We start from the raw sequence: 19,356 nt of genomic DNA on the forward strand, positions 1-19,356 counted from the left end.
AAGTATTTAAAATATATAAAGAGCTACAAATTAAGACAATAATGCCAGAAAACTACTCAAGGGTTATAAGTAAGCAATTCAGAAGTAGAAATACAAATGATTTGAATACAGAAACATCAATGCCTTATAGTAATATAGGAAATGCAAATTAAAATACCAGTGTGGTAACTCTTCACCCAGACTGGTAAAAGTTAAAGACTGGTACTATTAAATGTTGTACAATATGTCTGAGACATTAATGAAAAAAACAAAGTTACTTCACACACACACATGCAAAGTAAAGGATGGCAAAGGTTAACCGACTAGAAATTACCTCTGAGGTCACAAGTGGATTTGGGTTTTGGTCTAAGAGAGCTTTGGTTTACCTGCCATGCTTTGTAATTGTATTTATGAATATAATAAAGCAGTCCCATGTTTGGCATGCTTCATAAATCCTTGATATTCTACTACCACTGGGTAGTTACACAATTTGACTCGTCTACCTGGATGTGAAGGCCGTGGAACAGTGTTCTGGTTTCTCATGCATTATCCAAATGAGTATATTCACCAATTAGAGAGGTAAACATCTTAGATGCATCCTTAACTGTAAGATGCCAGGGCTAACTCCCATGAAATACTGACAAATAAGGTAGAACCTCTGGATCAGAATGCATTCTACAGAAAACAGAAAATAGTTTTCCCATTCTTATTATCTCTGCCTGGACGCCCAACTGCTCAAAGTCCTGAAAGATTAGGTTTGAGTAGATCCTTTAATTTGCAAAGCATAAAGAACCCAAATCGCTGACTGCCACACTTAGCCTACAAATCGGTAAGGTACCTTATAGGTGTTCTTACGGCTACCAAGAAGATATCTAATAGCACATTTTCTTAATGGTTCTGTCTTCAGAATAAAGTTTACCACTGAAAGAAACTAAGAACTTTCTCTACTCTACCTAATAGCAACCTGGAACAGTATACTTGTTCCCTCAGACAAGATATCAGACCCACAAAGAACCCAAAGGTTAAAAGGGTGAGAAGAGGTCAAAGATTCCTGAGGAAGACTTTGAGAGACCCCACAAGGAGTCAAAGAATGGAACAGGGCCTACAAGTCAAAGAGCACATCACTCACAGCAGGAGAACTGTATTAACAAAAGTCAAACCATTACCTCATGTTTATCCTGTTAGAAATGTCCACTCAATTAAAAAAATCCAACTTAATGGGCAAGTCATTTTTTCCCACAAAAGCAAACATTTACCAATTAAATGATTTCTTTTAAGGACAAGCTAGACTTGACAACAATTGTCGAGTAACACATCCACTTACGTAATTAAGTTAAGGGCAAGCTCGGCAGAGTGACATCTCTCTAACTTCTGTTTCAGAACAGCAACTTCTTCAGATCTGGGTGGCTCATATTTTTTTACCAAGTTCCTCATACCTATGTGGATAAAAAAGAGTTCTAGCAGATAATAAAGTCTTCTTCCCATAAGGGAGCTGAATATTTTCCCACCTTGTAATAGGAACAATAACAAAACTCTTGAAATGTAATTATTATCAGGATTTGCATTGTTCCTCATTAAAATCTAACAAACAGCATTCCTTAAATAATGAGAGCCATCTGCTGGTTAGCCTGTATCACATACAGCATAAAAATAAGCAAGTTCTACATTCTAGTCAGTTTCCCCNTTAGTGAACATGCTTTGTTCCCTGCCACTCACTGTATTTATAACATTCTATCCTACAGATTATAGTCCAAAGGTTATACTTCTTTACAAAGGAAACCATTATTAGATAACATGTAATAAAGGGAGGATGCTTAGTAAAATGTGTCAATGGTCCTTTCCTTCAACAACGCGCAGAACCTACACACTAAAGCATCGCCAAGAAAACAAAAATGTCCTCTTTTAGGATAAAAGCAAACTGCTTTGTCAGTGACTTTGTAATTGTAGAACCATCCTCTACCAACCAAAGAATATAAACCTCAAGATTTTCCAGGGGAATGATGAGAGATCCAGGGCTTATTGTTAGCTGGCCACATGCTCAAATAGGGAGAGCTAGTGGCTTATTTATACTGCAAAGCAGTGTTTTCAACCGAATTAGTACTTGTGACTCAGTACCCTTAGGGCAATACCTTTGTTCCAAAAACTTATGAGTAAGACACCTGCATACTGTTGAAGCTCGGAAGGTTTTGTCAAGAGCTATTCTTACTTCATGCTAAAACAAGTTGAGTAAAATAAAGATACCTGAGAAGAAATCCGTAATAAACTGTCAGTGTACAAGGAGCCTGAAGGTTATCTTTAAGGCCCCTTTAACCTACTAAATTCCATGATCCTAATGAAGATCTCTAGCCAGATCACAATTACCTTTGGAAGTGAACCCTCTAGTGGTGTAACTGAAGACATACAGTTTTGTGATTCATAAATCACCAATCCGTCACTCTCAGTTAAAGAGGAAGAAGGGAAGCCCTCAATTTCAAGCCAGATAATCAAGAAATGAGATTTACATGCTCTGAAGCATCTTAACTTCTAAAACCTAAAACAATATAAAAATATGCTATTTTATTGGTTTATTATTCCAACTACAAATTTAATTAACAAGGACAAATACCACAAAAAATTGGGGGAACAAACACAACTGACAGAATCCTAATAGTAGGATGAGCACTCAGTGTGACATGGGCAAGAATGAAAGACAGGGCTGGCTAATCTCTACTCAACCATTAACACAGGGTCTCTCAGTTTGGGCTAGAAAATTCTTTGCCGTGATGGGCAATATTTGTTTCCCAAGTCTGCTATTAAAAGACCACAAACTCAATACGGTTTTAAGCAACAGGAATGGATTCTCTCACGGTTCTGAAGCCCAGGAGTCTGAAATCCGTTTCACTGGGCCAGAATAAATGTCCGCAGAGCCACGCTCCCTCTGGAGGCTCCAGGGAAAAATCCAGCTTCTGCTGCCTGCCAGTACCCCTTGGCTTGCGGCCATTATCACTCCAATTTTCAAGGCTGTCATCTCTGTGCTCTATGTTCACAATGCCTTCTCTGTCAAACGTCCCTCTGCCTTCTCTAATCAAGACTCCTGTGATGCATTTATGCCCTACCCGGATATTCAAGATAATGTCTCACCTCAAGATCCTTAATTTTAATACATCTACAGAGACTTTATAAAGTAAAATTCACAGGTTCCAGGGATTTGGACATGGGTATCTTTGGGGAGCCATTTTTCAGCCTATTGAGACTACGCTAAATTATAAGACGTCTAGCAGCATTCTTACCTCTACCAACAGAATGCTGGTAGCAGCCACCACACCCCACCAGTTCTGATACCACAAGTGTCCCAGACATTGCAAAAATCACACCCAAATGAGAACCATGGCTTTTGTAAGACCAACAACGTGACTAGCAAATGGCATGTATTAACTAGTTAGGGCTGATTAAAAACAGAACACCAAATTTAAGCATTATCTTGAATTTGGTTCCCTTTAGATCTTTCCCTGTGCCTATCATGTATGTATCTGTGCACACTTGAAAAGGACTCGGTTTTGAATCTTAACCCTTTCTGAATCTTGCTATATTTTCACTCTCCTAATAAGCCTATATATATATGAAAAGTACTACCTTTCATGTACCATCTAGTTGTCCCATGCCTTCATGATACATTAATTCAATGAAAGTAAATGTAAACAATAACCTATATGATGTCTCAAGTTAAATATAAAGATATAAAGATGATATTCATTTAGAAAGTAGCTTTGTAAGAGAAGAACATTTTATAGTGTTCTGTTTTACTTACTTTTCATTATATCTAGTAACTGTGACAAGCAAGTTCTGTTCTCTTTCAGCATCAGACTTTCTGATAAATAACTGTTAAAGAACGGAAAAAAGTTTTAATCTATTGAACACATACAGCATCTTGAGAAACAGGACATCATAAATTAGTTTCCTCCATGTTCATTTCATCAGATCAATTGTAAAATTTACTTTAAAAGTATTAAATAATACTTGGAACACAAAACTATAATCCATAACTATTATAGTCTTGAAGATTTAATACCCTTAGTTTAAAAGATGTTTAATGTTCAAACTAATTTGTCTAAATTTTGTAATATATATGCTTTCACAGAAAAAATGGTATGAAAATGACATTAACCGATTATGAAATGACAACCGATTATGACTACGGTTAAGTATTTAATACATAAACCCTATGAGTCTAACTTCGTGTGACAGATGAGCAGGCTGAGTCACAGGCACAGACAAATCACGACTTTGTAACGTGCCGAAAGTGATAAAGATAGGAAGGAGCAGAGCTGGAACCTGGCACCAGGAAGGAGTCTCTGTCTCCTTAGTATCAAGTTAACTCTTATTGGTACTAACAGGTATTCAAACCAGTTAAGAAGACCACGTTATGCTTTACAAATCTTTTACATCATATTTGCATAAAGGCCAAATCAAAAGTGTTAATACTTTTCCATAAATGGATGTAAAGCCCAATTATCTGTTTTTCTCAGAACCAATGATAGCAGCATGAAAATATAATGTTTATACATTCAAATACTTGGTTACTCTGAGCTTGATCTTTAATTGACAAAAGCCCAAGTGAACAGATTCTCAAGGTATTAGTAATCTTTCAAACACAAGTGCAAAAAAATTTTAATTTCTCTGAAAAATAGTAAAATGATGAAATATAATTACAATAGAAAGACAATTAAGAAATTTTGTTGCTATCCTTTAAACAATCAAGGTTATTTAAATGTTATTATGTAAGTGTGATAACTAAGTTTGATATTACAACTTCATCATCTATGATGGGAGTTAATTTTAGATATAAAAATACATTTCTGGTTATCAGTAATACTAGTTTTTTCCTTGCCATTTTCTCCCTAAAACCCCTCACACTTTTGGCATCTTCTTTGTTTCGTTTCATTCTTCCTTTCTTTTCCACTTCTTAAATATAAGGGTGACACATTTGGTTCTAAGAGTTAGCTGACCACACCCTTTGCCCCTATGAAACTTTGAATTAGCAACTCAATCTCAATCCTGAATTAGAATTTTAATTTAAAAAATTCTGTTAAAAAAAAAAAAACCAAAAAACTCAGAACTAACAACAGAATATCCTAGGAGTAATAACCTGAAGCGTCATCCAGCTTATAACAGCATAAGGTCTTTCCCGTTTTGAAACCAGCAATAAACGTAAAGGCAATTTCAATGTATCCCCAAAGTTTGCAAAGTAAATCAGAACTTAAAAGTGATTTGAAAATATTTCCTCAAAGGAAAAAAATGCTCAAATGTTTATAGTCCTTGGGAAATTCAAAAGTGCATTTAATCTGCAACAAGCCCAAGTTCCCACGATTTCAGTTTTGAATATCTGAAATTGTAACTACACTTTCAAGAGGACATAAGCTCTAATTTGGACTTTGGGATGCTTCATCTCTATCTACTTAAAAATAGAAAAAAAATCTCACCACTGGAGTATGTGCACATACACTGCATAAGATACAATGCTTACACGGATTAATCAAACATTTGGTTAGCTGACCTCTGGAAAAGGGAGGATGGAAGCTCTACACCCAACCTCCAAAGATACTGATTATCTGCTGGCTATCCTTCCTAATAAGGATTTAGTTTTGTTCATTTTAATAGCACAGTGCATGGGATATAGAAGGCATTCAACAAAGCGTTGCTTAAATAAGTGGAGGTATAGATTACTTTTGGATTAAATGTTTAGGTTTATGCACGTTTGGTGAGCTGTGTTTGTGGAGAAGAGGCATAACATAAGCCTAAGCACACAATCTCTTATCTTGGGTTTGTTTTGAAATTCATAAAGTGTTCGTGTTTTGGAAAAGCAACCTGGTGAATACTCTGTGAAATGTGAAACAGTCCAGTGACGTCTGTGGAAGTATATCCACTTATCAGTCACACTCATATTTGTGTAAGGAAACATACACGTACTCCCATAAAGTTGAACAAAGAAGAAATCACATCTGTTCATGTTTGCTGCCACCATTATCAACAGATTCTGAAATTATGGATGAGGGAATTACACAAGTGTAGAATGGTTTATCAGAAAGTTTTATCATCTTTCTTCCTAGCTTTTTCTTAGGAATAAAATTAGGCAGAACTTCAAAAGCCATAGAGAAATTATCTTAAAAATTTACAAAGTCTAAATGTGCCTGTGCTTAAATTACAAATCAATAGGACAATAATGCTTAATTAATCTGTGCATAAGACTTTGTTGTAAAGAATCAAGTAAATTTAATTCAGAGAAAGTGCTTATCACAAAGCCTAGCTCACAGTGTGCTTTTATGTATCAGCTATCCACGGCTCAAGTGCAATTCAGTGGGACACTCCCTAAGGCATTATCCATCCCACAGTTCCTTCCTGAATTTCACATGTCACACATGCCCCACAGCAGGAGCTAAATGATAAACCAAGGCAGATTATTTGCTGTGCATGTGTTGCTTACCAGTTCATAAAACTTGCCCTATAATGAGAGTGAAGCTTTATCAGTCTTCTGAGGATCGCTGGATTTTCTTCTACTTTAGTCACAATATGGATCCTCTCAGCTCACAGATACTCAATTTTTAAAGACTTCCTTAAAAGGGGATTTCATTTCTTCTCTCAGTTGCCTTCACCAACCCTCCTAACAACAGCAGCTATAAAGGACTGTAGTCACAAAGTGAATTTCATTTAAAAACTCAGTCTCCAAGAAAGGAATAAACTGACTCTCAGCAAATTTAAACACAGATCAATACCTTTCCATAGTAATTCCTGCTCGAGATGCACTTGATAAAATGGCAGTCAGGGCAATTTGAGAAGGTGTGTATAAAAGGTAAGCATCTGTCAATGCAATTCTATTAAGAAAGTCATCGGCTGTTTTCCTCAACATCTCTGGATTCTCCATCATGGGGTAGCGAGTCTAGAAAGAAGTTTGCAAATTTCTGAGAGTTAATGCAGTAATAACAGTTCAAAAATATTTATATTAACAAGATAAATCTTAACAGAGAATTCTTTTATTTATGAAATTAACATTGAGCAAAATTATTCCATGTTAAGGTTGTTTCATATTCAGCATCAGAAATATACCAAAAGTGCAGTCATTAAATTCTGCATGTTTTAAGAATCTGCTTTTCCTCAATGGTTTTCACCTTTTTTTTTTTAAATCACAACCCATAACAAGAAATATATGCATTAAGGTAATTTATCTGAACTTCCTAGTATAGCACCATTCTGATTTATGTTAATCCTTCTCTTTGTCCTTTTCCATCTAAGGAGGAAGGGGAAGTGAGGTTTGAAGTTGACCTAGGAAATATATATTCCGAGATAAAGGCTCCTCAAAGCAATCCAGGTGATTCTGCTACAAGGCAATTTAGGAATCAAAGCACCACCTCATCTTGATTTGAAATCCCTGCTACTTAAAGTTTACTTTTGGAAAGAAGCAAAGGGAGATGGATCTTGGTTTGATTACAGAATGATTTTTAGAATATGCCCAAGAAATATGGAAGATCTATTTCCTAAAAGCTCTTCTTATACTTAAGATGAACTCTAAATCCTAAATCCTCAGATCTATTTCAGATATCCGCATCAAGTCCCAAAGCACTACGAAATTTCTTCTATGCCCTCAACAAAATATCCAGAGTCAACTGTACCATCACACCCACATCTTACTATCTGGAAATGCCTGAGCTCTGGTATGACAAATTCAGACATTCCACTCTGACCAAAGGGCTCCTTTTCCTAATATATTGCTCAGTTACTTCACAGCTATTCCCTGATTTCTGCCTCAGAACCTCTGGTCCCTTATCCTTCTATTTGCTTTACGCACCAATGTCCACTGGTCCTCATTTCCCTCCAGAATTCCCTGCTCCAACATGCTGCCAACATATTTCTGACAAAACTTTAACAACAGTTGAATTCATGCAATGTTCTGCTTTGTAAGTATATCCCGATTCTGAGTGCAGCTACAGAAAACAATACCACCGAGTCTGATAATATTACCATAAATTCAAGTTCACTGACCTCAGCGGGGTTTTTAACAATATTGTTCCACAGAAAATTTGTTCTCTCATTCTTCAGCGACTGGGTTCAACATTTTCCACCTGTCTCAATGTCTTTGATAATTTCTGGAAACTCCAACACTCTCTGTTAATGATCTCTGCTTTTAAGAAAGAAAGACACTCTATTTCCCGGCAGCACCAACCCCCCAGGCGTAACACCGTCCTCCACCCAACTTTCCTCTTCCCTTCTGTTAACATAAAGAGCTATTATTCTCTCAAGGCCAATTCTACTTTTCTTCAACTCCCCTGCCAACTCCTTCTACTGTACTCCAAAGAGAAACCTGACTACTTAGTCTTCACTCTTCCTGAAGCTTTTTCTCACTGCTCGCTGTCCTCCTCAGTTTCTTCCACAAAGCAAAACACAAAAGTTGTCTTTCTCATCTATTAATAGGTGTTCCCCCATCTTCTCAATTAATCATCTTTTTCCACTTCAAAGAAAGCTGTTTAATCCATGTTAAACGTACTTGTCTCACGTTCTATGTATTCCTCACCGGCTCCAGTGTGCTTTCTTTCTCCACGTGCAACAGAGACTAATTTCACAAAAATCATAAATGACCCTTCTGGCACTAAATCCAGCAAACACTATCATTTTGCTTTTACTTTGCTTTGCCTGAATTCTGAACAGAACTGAAAAGGAGCCTGTGCTCACCTTCTCAAAGTATTCTTCTTTGCTCTACTTCTCCAAAACGTGCTACAGATCTTCTTCAGTCTCCTTACTAGCATCTTGTTTTTCTCCAACTACTCTTTAAATGATCCTTACAGCCAATCCACTTTATATTTTCCAGGAGCAACAACACCTAAATCTATTCTGATTTAGCCTAGCTATCTTCTCTGACCTCCAGACACACCGTATGTCTTGCAGGTGTTAAAAATTACATCCTAAAAACTAGATTCACCAATCAATCCCCACTCCTCCACTATCCACAAATCTCTCCTATGCCAGTGTTTCCTATATCAGGAAGTGAACCACCATCTGCCTATATCCTTAGGCCAGAAACCCGGGGTTCCTCCTTTGTTCTCAATCTCTACATGAAATCAATCTTCAAGCTCTTGTGATTCCGCCAGGAATTTCTGCCCATTATGAGAGTCAAAACACCCACCATCTTGCTGGAATACTCTAACAGCATCTGAATGGTACCCTTCCATTCTAACACGTTCTCCACACTCTGCCTAACATGTGCATATGTATAATATCTGATGCAGACTGATGCAAGGGCTTGCCAACAGGATTTCCTTTATTAACTGCAAACCTAACTATACAAATTCCCAGACTTGAGCCTTACGGTGACTTCCCACTGCTCTATTCAAAATCCTTAGTATCACCTCCACAGTCTAGACTCTACCTCCCACTCAGCCAGCAGCACTCTGTGGCAGTCTTCCCTCTCTATCTCCAAGCTCTGTTTAAGTTCTTTAGTGCACCACAGTTTATTGGATCTAGGCCTTTGACCAAAGAAGTCTAATTAGGATGTTCGACTACCTAATTCCTACTCTTGCTCTGAAATTTCACTCTAAATGACACTTTCTTAGAATGGTCTTCCTTTCCTCTTCACCGGCTATCTCGTTCTAAGGTATCCTGTATTTTCCCCTCCATGACACTGAGCATACTGAATATATGACTGTCTCTCTCGTTAAACTGTAAGGCCTATGACCGTGGAGGCTATTCCTGTCTTCATCCTCAAGCACGATGTTTTGGCTTATGGAAAGTGCTCAAATTTTGCCACTCGTTGAGATGAATGAACTAGTTTTTTACTTCCATTCTAACTTCACTCCCACTTTTCAAGTCCTCTTTGAGGTTCAAAACAAACAGCTTGTTTTGTACATGTTTATTTACTTATATTTTTGATACCTATATATTGATTCACGTTCACAATGCACTAAAACTAGAAATCACTTGGCACTCTTCCAGTTAAAGAATTTTCTGTGGTTCTTTAAATCAAAGCCATTGCAGTATAATCCAGAGTTAGAAGAATTAAGTCTTCATAAGCATTACTCTAAACTGACAACAGTCCTCATTATAGTTCCTTGACCACTATTTGCAGACCTACTAAATTTAAAGCTCTGGAAATGCAGCCCAACAATCTGAGTTAACAAGCCTTTCAGGTGACACTGAAGTTTGAGTGTCCATGCTAAACTCATGTTTCAGATGAGCTTACGTTTTAACAAGCAGGATGACTGTAAGTTATAACAAGATTTCAGATTCTTCTGGTTAAAGAACTATAGCAAAGGGGTGCACACTACTAGTTTAGCTTTTATTATCAGCAAGATTACCTTTAAATCAATGAGAAAGCCCTCAAACGGTCTATAAGGATTGTGGACAATTAGGTGGAAATTCAGTTGCTGTATAAGAAGTAGTTCATATTCCAAAATTTGTTCGAGGGCCTTCTCCTGTCCAAGAGGACTCTCCCGCAGATTTCCAACAAACTGTGGACTAGATACGTTGAATTCATCTACTTTGCAGGCCAAAAATGCACAAGTGAGCCTACAGGAAAAAATAAAGGGAAGGGAATGGTATCTACACATACTTTGAGAAATATCTGAATGTTCTATTTCTAAAAATATGTTCTAAGATATTAACAATTGACTATGCTAAACACTGCAGAAAATTTATTTAAAAAGAGAGAAAGAGAAAGTTTCCTGTTCAAACTTTTTATCCATTAGGAGACTATAAAATTAGGTTGAACTGTATAATCTTGCCACAGCACTTAACTATTATTAACTTAATGGCAGTTTCATAGAGCTCAACATAACTATCTGGAAAAATACATGAAGATTAAGAGCCCTCTGTATCATGAAATGTAGACGGAAGAACACAACAGGACACACAGGTGTACCTGGGAAGAATGCAGGGAAAGAAAGGTGAATTACAAGGAAACTGTGGCTGTGGAAGGCCATCAGTGACGACTCTGAAAGCATTTCCATAGGGATTATTACCTCAGAAACAAACATGAAACTCTCATGGCTACTACCATAAATGTCAGAGTGAGAAACCAGTAATAAAATTACCACAAAAATCAAGGGCCTGATATCGACTAGTAGAAATGCAAATGAAAAGGAAAATAAACAGGGACAACGTCACTGACAGCAAGCTCTTTGATGAGTCTCACACTAACTCCACCTTTATGTTTAATGGACCTTTGTTAAATTAAGTGAATATGGAGCTACAAGACTTGTAAACTAACTGATGTAGAAGGAGAGGAGGTACCACAGAAGATTCTCACTGGATCAACAGGGAAAAGAGGTGCCAATAACAGAAAGAGGTATTAGGCAAGTTAGTTTGAGAAAAACAATTTAAATTTGGACAAGCTGAAGTTTAGATGACATCAGTATTGCAAGGAGAGAAGTACTGTAGATATATAAGGAGTTTAAGGACAGGGTAAATTCAGAACAGAATACAAGTCTAAATTATCATTTATTAGGAAATCATTTTTCGCATACATACAAATAGTATAAAAGTCTTCTTAAATGAAAATCAATAAAGTAGAATTATACTCACATTATTATCCGGGGGTGATATTCCATTACTGAATTATTAAGATAAAAACGCTTGAAATACATACAAGCTGTACCCTAAGATTAAAAATATATACATTATCAGAATCTTTCGCACATACATGTTTTGTTAAAAATTTTTTAAAATTTATTTATGCAAAGGTTTCTTTAAAAAAATTACCCATACAAAATACAACTTAATTCTTCTTTAATCATATAAATTGTGATAAATCACTACAGAAACTCCATAGCCAAAAGACCCTTTGTTGTCCCTCCTCACCCACCCTGGGTCATCCTTCCTATGGGCAGTGAATTAATTTTAAAGTCTGTTTATGGGGGCGCCTGGGTGGCTCAGTCGGTTAAACGTCCGACTTCGCCTCAGGTCATGAACTCATGGTTCGTGGGTTTGAGCCCAGCGTCCGGCTCTGTGCTGACAGTTTGCAGCCTGAAGCCTGCTTCGGATTCTGTGTCTCCCTCTCTCTCTCTGCCCCTCCTGGCCTCAAGCTCTGTCCCTGTCTCAAAAATAAGCAAACATATTAAAAAATAACAAAATAAAAAGTCTGTGTGTTTTATTATTTTTTTAAGTTTATTTATTTTGAGAGAGAGAGAGCGAGAGCGCGCACACAAGTAGGTGAGGAGCAGAGAGAGAATCCCAAGCAGGGTCCGCATTGCCAGTGCACACAGAGCCTGATGCACGGCTCGAAGTTACAAACTGTGAGATCATGACCTGAGCTGAAATCAAGAGTCGGATACTCAACCGAGTCATCCAGGCACCCTGTGTTTATGTTAGACTTCAGAGTAACATAGCTGCCCAGATTAGGAAAAAAACAAGAAAAACATACAATATTTACACCTTAACCAATCTTGTGAAAACATGACAGCATTAACACAGTTGGGGCAATAAGCTTTCTCTAAATCCCCACTGGGTCTGTCTGATAGAATCATGATCATGTTGCCAAACTAAAGAGTAGAGGCAGCACCTACCAATTACTAAAAGTATCCCATGGCCCAGACTTGGTGCCAAGCACCAAGCTATTATCTTTTTTATTCCTTACAACAGCTTGGTGAAGTACTGCCATCTCTACTTTACAGAAAAGGAAAATGACTACCAGTAAGGTTAATGGTCTTGTGCAGGTCACACAGCCAATAAGGAACAGGGCTGGATTCAACTAAGACTTGCCTGTACTTTTAACCACTATGTAATTCGACTAGAACCGACAGGATAGACACTTAAGATGGGGGGGGGGAAGGTTTCCTTTTAAATATTTTAAAAGTTTAGCATTGTTGGGGCACCTAGGTGGCTCAGTCAGTTAAGCATCCGACTTCGGCTCAGGTCATGATCTCACGGTTCCTATGTTCGAGCCCCACATGGGGTTCTATGCTGACAGCTCAGAGCCTGAAGCCTATTTCAGAATCTGTGTCTCCCTCTCTCTCTGTCCCTGACCCCCTCATGCTCTGTCTCAAAATTGAATAAAACCAAAATAAATTTAAAAAAAAAGTTTAGCTTTGTCGTTTTATGTGAAACAAGAAAACTCATCAGTTATAAATAAGCATGTTATAACAAAGAAAAATTCCACAAGTAAGTTCATTCAAGAATTCAGTTTCTTCATCTGAAAAGATCACTTAAACCTACAGCTTTATGTTATAGTTCTTTTATCAGCAAACAACAGAACCAAATCTCGAGACAAAAACTAATCAAGTCCATCTAATATTCTTTATAAATCTTTCATCTCTCAGATGAAGGTCAGGGAAACTTAAAAAAAACACCATGGCTACTTTTGAACTTAGTATTTCCAATATACTTCAGTTTTTTTCAGCTCTGAAAATGGGGGATTATTTCTGGGGCGCCTGGGTGGCTCAGCTGGTTAAGCATCTAACTTTTGATTTCAGCTCAGGTCATGACCTCATGGCTCATGAGATGGAGCCCCGCGTCTAATGTGCTGTCAGCATGGAGCTTGCTTGGGATTCTGTCTCTCCCTCTCTTTCTGCCTCTCATCCGCTAGCCCATGCATGCTCTCTCTCAAAATATGCAAACATTAAAAAAAAAAAAAAAAAAAGAAAAGATGGAGATTATTTCCTTGGGGGGGTGGTCTCTACGGAGTCCTAGGTTATTCACTGTGTATAACTTTAAAACTTAAAACAAACTTTCACTCAACAGAGACTTTCATATCTGATCTTCACAGCAAACCTGCAAGAGAATTATGAAAAAATATTTTATACTCTTTTTTTTCTTTCAGCTTTTCAACCTCAGCCTATGTTCAAAAAACAAGAATACATTCTAAAGAAACAATTACAAGGATAGTTCATTAAATTCATAGGGCCAAAAAGTCCGAACTACCTGTTTCTACTCACCATTACCACCCCACAGTAAACACACACACACACACACAAAGGGAGTTCTTAGAACCAGACATCGGAAACAAGAAGAAGACAATTTTTTAACCAAAGGTAAATCTCCAGCTTCTCCTAATCAAGGTTTAAAAACTTCCTATGGCATGAGTTTTAGCTGGGGCATCTGAATACAAATGATGAATGCATGCATTATTTCAAACATGTGTGAGACTTGAAAAGGCACTAGTCCATGTTCTATTCCCAGCTCTATTGCTCATTAGTTGAGAATCCAACTAATTAGTTGAGAGAAAGTTAATCTTTTCTTTCTCTACAAAATTAAGATGTCATGACCGGTCTAGCAGATCTCAAAATTCTTTTGACAATGGGAATTTCTAAGTTAAGGAATTTATCAAAAAATACAGAGTGACAAAAATGTGAATACATAAATTACATATTTATATAACTAAGGTGCATTTTTGACTGAAGTGGATAGAGAACTGAGTTACACCTTTAGAAGAGTTCTGATTTCAGAAGTCAGTTAAAGGATATTATACTTTATCAATATCATAACTTACCACAACAGACCTTGGCATTGCTGGCTTAAACACGGAACAAAATTCTAATAATCTCTTCTCATAGTATTTGCAGAGCATCATTTCTTCATGAGGCTCAAGAAAGACAGGATCATTTGGAAGAACCTTTAGATCAAAAGTTACAGCAGAAGGTGAATGAATTCAATAATCTTAAAATACTATTCTCTATCCAGATTAAATGTGGTTTGTATCTTCAACCAGAGGGAAATATACCACATGTCATTTTTTTCTTTATAGAGCTACTAATTATTACACGAAATAGCTTTGGTAAAATATCTGATAAACTAAAACTACACCATCATTTCACAATTTCTCAGAATGTCAGCTGGATATCTACTTCTTCAGAGTAAAAAAAATGATTAGTATGTGTATGTGCTCACAAATTTGAGGTCAATTATAAATCAAGAAGATATACACTGTCACTGGCTAGAGAGCTCTCAACTTCCCTTTCTAAGTCATTAAGTCACGCAGTTGAGGTAAAAATCATCAAGCGTCTCAAGGATGATTCTGACCCTTAAAACATTACCTCCTATCTGTCTTAATAAATTCTGCACAGAATTCACTAGACAGTAATACAATACTTTTACAACAAATATCCACTAGGTAGTGTTATTGGTTTAATTATGACTAACAAAAAAAGATATGTTTAAGTCCTAACACCCCAGTAGCTCAGAGTGTGACCTCATCTGGAAACAATCTCTGCAGATATAATTTAAGATGAGGTCATACTGAAGTACAGTGGGCTCCTAATCTGATAGGGCTGGTATCCTCATAAAAAGAACATGCCAAGAAACAGACACCGAGAGAAAGAACAATATGGAGAGAGAGGTAGAAGGTGAAGTTACAGTGTCACAAGCAAAGGAATACCAAGGGTTATCAGAAGCTGAAAGAGGAAAGACCCTGCCCTAGAGACTACACACAGCAGTTCGGACAACTTTATCCCAGACTTCTGGCCTCCAGAACTGTGAAACAGTAAATTTCTGTCGTTTTAAGCCACCCGGTTTGTGCTAATTTTCTAGGGTACCCCTAGGAATACAACACAGATTTTAATTTTATAGAGACAGCATGGCATTGTGACTTAGAGCAGAAATGCTGAACTAGACTCCTTGGGTTCAAATCCTGGCTCTGCCACTTACCAGCAATGTAGTAAAGTTACTCGACCACTCTATACTTCAGTTTCCTCAGCTGTACAGCGAGGATAATAGGAGTACCCACCTCATGGGAGAGTTCGGAGGATTAAATAAACACTCACTAAATGCTCAGAACAGCGCCTGGTACACAGCACGGTGTGTATTACTTTATGCAGTACAAAAATGAAGCGGTATGAATCAGACGTGAGTTAAATGTAAAAGTACCTCAGTACCAAAAGGTCTGAAACATAGAATACTTGATGGAGAGAAGCTTGTACTAGAAGAGGTGGTAGAACTTAGGAAAAAAGGTTAAACCGGTATCAGCTATCAAAGAACAGATTTAATTGGCAGAACCAAAGTCTAAACCATCCTCAGATCATTGGCTAACTCGTCTCCTGTTTCCCTGCATCCACCCGGCCCCCGCCCAGGCCCAATCCATTCACTACCAGGTTTCCTGAGGTCTCTTTCTACAACAGAATCGGGAAGGTTCATTTCCCATTTAAAATCAAAGGTTCCCCATCTCATCATCATAAACTCAAACTCCTCAGTTCAGCTTACAGGTTCCTGCACTCATCCAGAGCTTCCGCCACACAGAAGCCGAAGCATTCCACGACCCGCCCTGCAACTTCCGACCCCCCACTCCGCACCTGTGGCTCGGTCGCCCCGAACGTCCTTTCCCATCTTCTCTGCACCAACTACTGGAAAACCCTTCCTGACATATCCTCTTGAAATGAAAGGGTCTGCTCCCGCACTACGTTAGCTTCCTACAAACGCCTTCCTTCGCCACGTTACTGATTACTCATCTGCATCTGCCATTCGACTACGTCAATGGCGTTATTCGTCTCCATACCCACAACACCTGGCAAGGTACTCGCCCGTTCATTAAATAAACGCCCAGCGCGCCAGACAAGCACGGGTGGGGGATGGGGGGGTGGGGTGGAGGTGTGCAGAAGCCCCAGGGGAGGCAGGGTGGAGAAGGGAGGGCGGGCAGCAGCTGCTCAAGAGTTTAGAGGCCGGGGCAGGGGGTCGGCCCGCGGAATCCTCACCTTCCCGTTGGCGACCGCTTTGCATTTGAATTTACGGTTGGCGTCCGCCCGCAGTCGTGCCAGCTGCTCCTCACTGGCGAAAGTCCAGTGCCGCTTCTGGCTACTGTTGTGGTACATCGCGAAATCCCAGAGCAGGGCCAGGAAGTCGGGAGAAAAAGACCCCAAACGCCACAACACGGGGAGGAGGTGGGGGGGGAAGCTACTAAGCCACTACCACGAACCCGCCGAAGCCCAGGGCGTCAGTTCGGCGGGCGCGTTGACGTTGCGATCACGTGGTACCTCCGTCCGCAGTCGCGTTTCCGGAGCGGACTAAGAAGAGAACACCCCGCCGGTCCCTCCGGGCCCTGACAGACAAGTGGGCGGAGCCTACGGCTACGCTCCTCCTTTCTGTGACCCTAGGCCACAGTTCCGCCCTTCCCGACAGAATTTAAAGGAGAAGCGACAGGCAGGGGTGTAGAAAAACAGAGGGAAGTTTCGTGTGAACATGGGATGATAAGAAGTGGACAAGGGACCCGGGAAGGTGTCACTTTTAAATAGGGTGTTCAGGGGTGCTTGGGGGGATCAGTCGGGTAAGGGTCTGACTTCAGCTCAGGTCATGATCTCACGGATTCCTAAGTTCGAGCCTGGCATCTGGCTCTATGATGACAACTCAGAGCCTGGACCCTGCTTCAGATTCTGTTTCTTCCTCTCTCTCTGCCCCTTCCCCACTCGCTTGCGTGCTCTTTTTCTCTCTCTCTCCCTTTCTTTCTCTCAAAAATAAACATTAATTTTTTTTTTTTAAATAGCGTGTTCAGAGTACTTGAGGAGCAAAGACTTGAAAGAGTGAGGGAGTATGCCTATCAGTCACGCGGGGGATGATCTTGGGACAGATAGAGCAAAGTCCTAAGGCAGAAGCATTCCTGGGTCTTTTTAAAAAAAAAAGGGGGGGGGGCTGTGCCAGGAATATTACACAAAATGGCCTCAGAGAGCATGGAACGTGGTTGAAAAGCTAGAAGCAGTTCTTTACTGTTCTGCCACTAATGTGACCCTTTTCCTGTGATAGTTCCCTTCCTCATCTGTTGATTACTAGCCAATCTCATTCCATTTCCATATCTGTGCACTATGAATGGTAGTTTTAGGATTTTCTTGAATTCATTTTCATTACTGCCCCAAGGGAGGCTTACAATAAGCTATTGTTAATGCTTAAGAGATTTGCACTTTTTATTACTAGTATTTTCAAAATTGCATTTGTGATACAAAATCTATACAGATTCCAAAAGCCTTTACTGCTTTTGGTATTTGTCCCATTTACACATACCTTATTCTGTGCATCACACATCAGGTTAGGAAGATGGACCTACTTACACCAAATAAATTTCCTAAAAACCAAAGGCAGATAAAGAGAGTTTAGGTCTTGAAATTTTACATAGGTAAAAGGAGGTGGCAGGATATCCGGAACTCTGCTTTCTATGAAAATATTTTTAGACGCTTAAGGGACAGCTTTTTTGTTTCATTTTGGCAGGTGCACTTGAGGGTAGACTTTGCCAAAGTTATCTGAATTCCTCACACTTGAATATTTGTAGTTTATTACTTTGGAAATGCAAACACTCCTTGAACATATGTTGGTGATTTCGACGAACAAACTGGCTAAGAAAAGAGAAAGGAGAAAATGTACTGATGTTAAGGAAGGACATGGCAAGTTACGAGTCCGGTGGACTGTGAGCACCCTAAAATACTGTGTAACAGGGAAGAATAATTTTAAAGGAAAAACCCAAGTTGCAAAAGGTGGGCAGGAAATGAGGAAATGAGTATATACATATATAAAATCTTAGACCAATGACAGTTATGTATACTATGTCCTTTTTATTTTGTTTTACTGAAATGTATTTGACAACTCCTTTAGTTTTATGTAAAGGCGAATAAAAACAGGCATTTTGGAGAGGTGAAAGAATAGGGTTTCCACAGAATGAAAGTAAAATTGCTCAGTGTCATAGTTCATTTGGAAGACAAATATGAAAAACCTGGTGCTGATGGTGTAACTTTTTTTAACCTGTAACAAATCTTACCTAGGAAAATTAACATCATAGTTTTGCGATGTAGAAAGAATTGTATCTAGATTAACTAGCTACAGAATAAAGTTGTTACTGATGCCCTAACATTAAGGCTCATCCATAATTTCTTCTTTTTAAGGTGAGCAGGCTAGATGCGACATTAATCACTATGTCTGAGTGACATTCCCCTCTTCAGCTTATTGAACTTAAGTTTATTGCTTGTGCTATTTCTACCGTGGAAGGCAGACTGTGGACTTAGAATTTGGTGCCTTTACCTAGTTCCACTTAAATTCCAACTAAAAAGTACTAAGTGTTTCTCTCCATGCTTTTTATTTTTACATACGGGAAAGTTTAAAGAATAGAATGAATTTCAAAATTATCAATACATGGTTACTTCCCTTCCACTTCCCACCCTAGCCTGATTATTTTAACATCACAACTTCCCCAACACTGGATGGAGATTAAAAACTTGAGAACAAAGATCATTTCAATAGGCAGTATCCAGAAGTGAAGGTTAACAGGAAAGGTTACAATGATGTTTTAAGTAAACACAATCTCTTTTATTGTCCTACAGTTGTTAAATTGCGTTACAGTATGTAATGGTTGACAAACTCTAAGTATTTTGACTGCATTCATTACCTCAAAACCAAAAACTGTGAATCTGAGATCAGGCGATGCAAAACAGGTATCATCTGTTGGTCATGGTG

At 38.6% G+C, this 19,356-nt stretch overlaps 1 protein-coding gene across 2 annotated transcripts in view; it reads right to left on the minus strand.

Moving 5' to 3' along the window:
- CCNH (cyclin H) overlaps positions 1-16,913 on the minus strand; it is a 43,826-nt gene extending 26,913 nt beyond the window's left edge. For both annotated transcript variants that reach the window (XM_077770969.1, XM_077770968.1), the window contains exons 1-7: positions 16,620-16,913; positions 14,426-14,548; positions 11,524-11,597; positions 10,299-10,509; positions 6,729-6,892; positions 3,767-3,837; positions 1,304-1,415 (exon numbers count right to left, since the gene is read on the minus strand). In XM_077770969.1, coding sequence (XP_077627095.1) covers positions 1,304-1,415; positions 3,767-3,837; positions 6,729-6,892; positions 10,299-10,509; positions 11,524-11,597; positions 14,426-14,548; positions 16,620-16,736 — 872 coding nt within the window. In that variant the 5' untranslated portion in view covers positions 16,737-16,913. The remainder of the gene's footprint in view (positions 1-1,303; positions 1,416-3,766; positions 3,838-6,728; positions 6,893-10,298; positions 10,510-11,523; positions 11,598-14,425; positions 14,549-16,619) is intronic.
- Positions 16,914-19,356: the final 2,443 nt, after the last annotated feature.

The sequence above is a fragment of the Crocuta crocuta genome, unplaced genomic scaffold (assembly GCF_008692635.1).
Source record: "Crocuta crocuta isolate KB4526 unplaced genomic scaffold, BGI_CrCroc_1.0 scaffold196, whole genome shotgun sequence".
In the NCBI taxonomy this organism is placed as follows: Eukaryota; Metazoa; Chordata; class Mammalia; order Carnivora; family Hyaenidae; genus Crocuta; species Crocuta crocuta.